Genomic DNA, 5,095 nt, shown 5'->3' on the forward strand with positions numbered 1-5,095 from the left:
GTTGCGTCTTGCAACCTTTTCAATAGTCTTGACAAAAATTTTAGTAAAATAAAAAAAAATAAAAAGGAATAAGTGAAAATTTTACCGGTGAGTGTGTTAAATTTTAAGGCACAAAAAAAAATGACTCTCCCCAGACACAACAGACTATATATAGATAGATGTGCGTGTGTATATATGTGTGTGGCTACAGTTGTGGAGTTGCTGCAGGCTGTTGCTGGTGATGTGGGTGCCATCAGTGCTGTTAATTCTGGGCATGTGACTGGTTGTTACACTTGTGCTGGCACAGTCATCATCTCTGGTTGTAGAGGTGTTGGTGCTACAGTTGAAGTTGTCAGTGTCTCTGTCACTGCTACCTCTGATGTTGCCATTGTTGTCACTGATGTTGGATGAGCTGCTGTTATTACTCTGGTTGTTGGGGCTAGATACAACCGTAGCCTCATATATGACTCCCTTAGCCTTGCCTTGCATTGCACACACACACACTGGGAAGTCATTGTACTCTGCATAAGCAACTGGCCTCTGCTTGGGTTTCATGGGTGTTCACCAATATTCTTTTCATTTTGGGCGCACAACTAAAGGAAACCCTTAGGTTGTGCCTATTGAACAAACGTCCATACCTATGTGTCTGCCATATCTGTATCTATAAATATATAGCTCTGTATGTGTGTATATCACTCAAAAGATATGTTACAAACAATACATTCTATGTTTCAGATAACCAGGTAGAAGGAGAGATGCTGCTGGAATTTACTGATGCCGACCTCAAAGATATCTTTGAAGTATTCAAGGATAGATTTTTAATTCGGAAATTGCTTCGAGAACTTTATGGTCCAAACAACTCTTCATGTCGTTTAGCAAAGCCCATTGCACCTCCAACAGTGAGTAGCCCTGTTGTATCAAATCCCCACTCAGTTCTAGCATCTACATCCTTATCTTCATCACAAATAACTTTTCCATCATCACAAACATTTGTGACATCAACACCCAATGCTATAATACCTTTGCCCTCTCCCAAAATCACACCAGAGCCCATTCTGACCCAAGTCACACATGTTCTTCCCACTAAAACAGTAAACCTGGAATCTTACAACAAAACATCTCCACTAGTTATTATTTCAAACCAACAGAAAAAACCCAGTCCAAATACCACTATATCACAACTGACTGATATCCAGAACCCACCACTCCATACTAACAATTTTATTCCAACAGAGCAGCAAGATTCAGAAGTGGGAGTTGTAACTTCATTGCATTCAAACTCACTTTCTGTCAGTAATTTTGTCAATTCTGATACAGCTATTTATTCTTCTCCTAAAACTTCAGACACATCCACTACACTCATACAACAGGGAGAAGTTCAGACGCATGTGATAGAAGATGATGATGATGTTGTTGATTATCCTCAGAATGATGTGTATATTGTTGATGGCTGGGGTGCGTGCCGAATCAAAGAATTCACTGCTGAAGAGCTACTTCGAAGGAAAGTACGAAGGGGTCGTCCGACTGAAGCTCAGAGACTTGGACGCTCACTTTTGAGGGAGGCTGCTACAACAGCAAAAATATGGCACAGAGCACCTCCTTTGAAGATGATTTCTGCAGAAAAAAAAGAAATTTTCTTTCGCTATATCTGTCGTGCTGCACCACAGTTGAGTCGGCACAAGCAGTTTGTTTGGATTCGACTCGGTGAAGCATTACAGAACCGACGTAAATATCTCAGTGACAAGGAATGTGGTCGTCGACAAATGAAAAGGAAGCATGACCCAAATCTATTTATGTCAACACCTCATTCATTATCTAGTCCCTTATTCAACAATACTCGCCCAACATCAATTTCAGCAACATCCACATCACTCCTTCCAGCAACATCTTTGCTAAAAAATGAATTCAATCCTATTGTTATTGATTCTAATATTGAAACCAACTTAGAGACATTACCTATATCAACTGAACAAACCATTAATTCTATAAGCTCTGTCAATCTTACCACTCTTATTAAAGAAGAAGCAGAATCGGAAGGTATCAAATACTAGACACCAACATAATCTCCATTGATAATTCTGATTGCCTTCTTTGTTTATGTTGAAAGATTTTAAGACCACAAGCTGGTATTGAGAAGTGCAGTATCTGGAAAGTCACAAATTTGCTGCAGGTAACACAGCTACACAAGTAGCCCTTTATACATTATTGGCTATGGTCTGATTGACCTGGGTATTCCAATGAAAAAAAAAACAATGCTACTCCTTCTGCTTTGTGCGTAAACCATCATTGTTAAATGTTCACCTCTCCATGCTTGCATAGGTGAGATGGAATGTTGGGGCAAATTTTCTATGGTTAGATGCCCTTCCTGTTCCTAAGCAAGATAACATTTCCCCTTGGCCAGACATGTTTTTCATGGAAGACTGGAAATGAACATCACTTGTATGATGTTTGTTTATGATCATTACATGGCACCAAGACAAGGGTACACACACGATGGGCTTCTTTCAAATGCAGTCAAGGCTTTTGTCAGCCTTATTCTACAGTAGAAAACACTTGTCCAAATTGCTTGCAGTGGGACTGAACCTGTGACTACATGGTGGTGAAGCAAGCTTCTTAACTACACAGCCATGCCTGCACCTATATAAGAAAATTTATTAACACCACTGCAGTGAAGTAGCTGCAATTTTAAGGTGCTAGGGTGTTGAACAGGTGGTCATAAGTTCAACTCTTGCTACAACCATTGTGTTCTATGCAGTGATTATCTCATTCTGATTAGTAGAAGGGAACAGTAAGCCGTTTGTAAAGTGACTCACTTCTATGTCTGAATCCACAACTGTTGACCTTACAGACTCTGCCAGATTGCAGCAATAGATGTTATATATTGTTTACAGCACAAATTGAACATTGGTCCCTTAATACTGTGATTTCTGTCAGTGGGAGCATTTAAAAAAAAAAAAAAAAAAAAAAAAAAAAAAAAAAAAAAGAACTTGTGAATTTTAAAGAATGAAATTAGTTTTTCAAAATAAGATGGAAAAAATTTTTAAATATTAATATATAAATTTTATCTCTTTACCAAAACTTGTTTGTTTTTATTTTGTCTATGATCAAAGATTTGCTTAGTTGATAATTTTCATTAACTCAATTGTTTGGTATGCAAATTACTGCTGTCTAAAACTTTTTGTAACCCTTTCCCTACATCTAAAATTATCTAACTATTGAAGTTAGTTCACATTATGTTTTACAAAGTCCAACGAGATCAAAACTTGTGTTATTGTTCCCCACTTATGAATATCAAAGTTTCCTAAGTTAACCCTATTGTTACTATATTTCTGTTTAGATACACTGCTTTTGGTTCAATTAATTTTGAAAATAATGAATTTAGTAAAATAACTGTCATTATTAAGCTAGTGTTTGGGACATAAACATATTTTGATGGAAGGTTTTAATTTAGATCACTATTTGTATCATGGAAACGGAGACAGTTTTAGACAGGCAGATATCAAAAAGGTTAATCCTTTTTGTTAACATATTTCTAAGGAAATATACTGCCTTTATTTCAATTAATTTTGAAAATAAAGAACTTGGCCAAAGACTTTATTATTTATCTGGTGTTTGAAATATAAATTAACATGAAATTTTGCTCAATGTCTTAATTTATATCACTTAAAAACAAGAAGTTAGTTCCATAAAACCAGAGCTTTGGCTAGGTTGGGATCAAAATGGTTGATACAATTTTTAAAAAAATTTCTTAAAATCTTGGTTTCTTTGTAGGTCACATGATTTCTTTCTCCAAACAAGGAGTAAATTTATATCCAGAGATTTTTCTTTTTGCTTAGTATATTAGTACTTCTTTATCCATATGCATCACATGTCCACAAGTGCTGTCTTCTTTGTAGCACATCTTGATTCCTCATGCCTAGTTTTTCACTCATTGCATTTGCACTATTTCATCCATATATACTTACATTGTACATCCAATGGAGCTTAATTCCTTTCCAGTCTTATGTCCTCTGTATTCAATGCACTTTTCATTCCCATGCAATATCTAATTTTAACACCTGTCCTTCACTCCAAAGGAAAAAACTGCTACCAGCAGAGGTAGATTACCAAACTTTTTACATCTTGTTCTTAGATTGGCTTCTATGCTTTCAGAGCAACCATCTCTGCTGTTAATAACATATCCTAGGCAACAAAAGCTATTTACTTCGAGTGAACCATCCAAACATTTAAGAGTCTATACTACTGTATGTACGTCATATATGAAGCTTACTTCTTTATTTAAAGTACATGTCAAGGACTACCATACTGTCTTTGGCTGGATTTTTTTCTTCAGAACAGTCCATAACATTGGAATTAAGTACACTCCTGCATTGCATCAATTGCTTTATAGAGTGCACTTGCATTTTATCATGATGCCAACATCTAAGAGGTTAAATTTAATGAAATGCTACTTTGCAAAAGTTCTGTTTTGCTTTGGAAAGCTTAGAGATGCTGGACTGATCTTGTAGTGATGCTTAATTGGTTTGCAAATTGTTTTTGGCCAGAGTTGGATGTTGAGAAAAAAACTTGACATCAGTAGAACAGATTCAATTTCCAATGGATGATTGAGGTTTCACACATTTAGCATAAGTGAGGTCATTATGCTTAAAATAATAATCTTTTCTACTACTGGCTCAAGACCTGAAATTTTGAGGGGGTGGGGGAGTAAGTAAATTACATCAACCCCAGTGCTCAACTGGTACCTATTTTATCGACCCCAAAAGGATGAAAGGCAGAGTCAACATCAGCAGAATTTGAACTCAGAATAAAAAATTGATGAAATGCTGCAAAGCATTTTGTCCGGTGCACTAAATTCTGCCAGCTCACATTATTAATAATAATCCTTTCTACTATAGATGCAAGGCCTATAGTGCTTGACTGGTACTTATTTCAATGACCCTGAAAGGATGAAAAGCAAAGCTGACCTCACCAGAAACTGAACTCTGAACATAAAGCCATAGACATCATCTTCGTCGTTTAACGTCTGCTTTCCATGCTAGCGTGGGTTGGACGATTTGACTGAGGACTGGTGAAACCAGATGGCTACACCAGGCTCTAATCTGATTTGGCAGAGTTT

General features: G+C 36.6%; 1 protein-coding gene across 1 annotated transcript in view; it reads left to right on the forward strand.

Moving 5' to 3' along the window:
* The window catches only part of LOC106871057 (uncharacterized), a 6,906-nt gene extending 3,849 nt beyond the window's left edge, over nt 1–3,057 (forward strand). Inside the window, exon 2 of the mRNA XM_052967927.1 lies at nt 715–3,057. Coding sequence (XP_052823887.1) covers nt 715–2,030 — 1,316 coding nt within the window. The 3' untranslated portion in view covers nt 2,031–3,057. The remainder of the gene's footprint in view (nt 1–714) is intronic.
* Nucleotides 3,058–5,095: the final 2,038 nt, after the last annotated feature.

This window comes from Octopus bimaculoides, chromosome 5, assembly GCF_001194135.2.
Source record: "Octopus bimaculoides isolate UCB-OBI-ISO-001 chromosome 5, ASM119413v2, whole genome shotgun sequence".
NCBI lineage: Eukaryota > Metazoa > Mollusca > Cephalopoda > Octopoda > Octopodidae > Octopus > Octopus bimaculoides.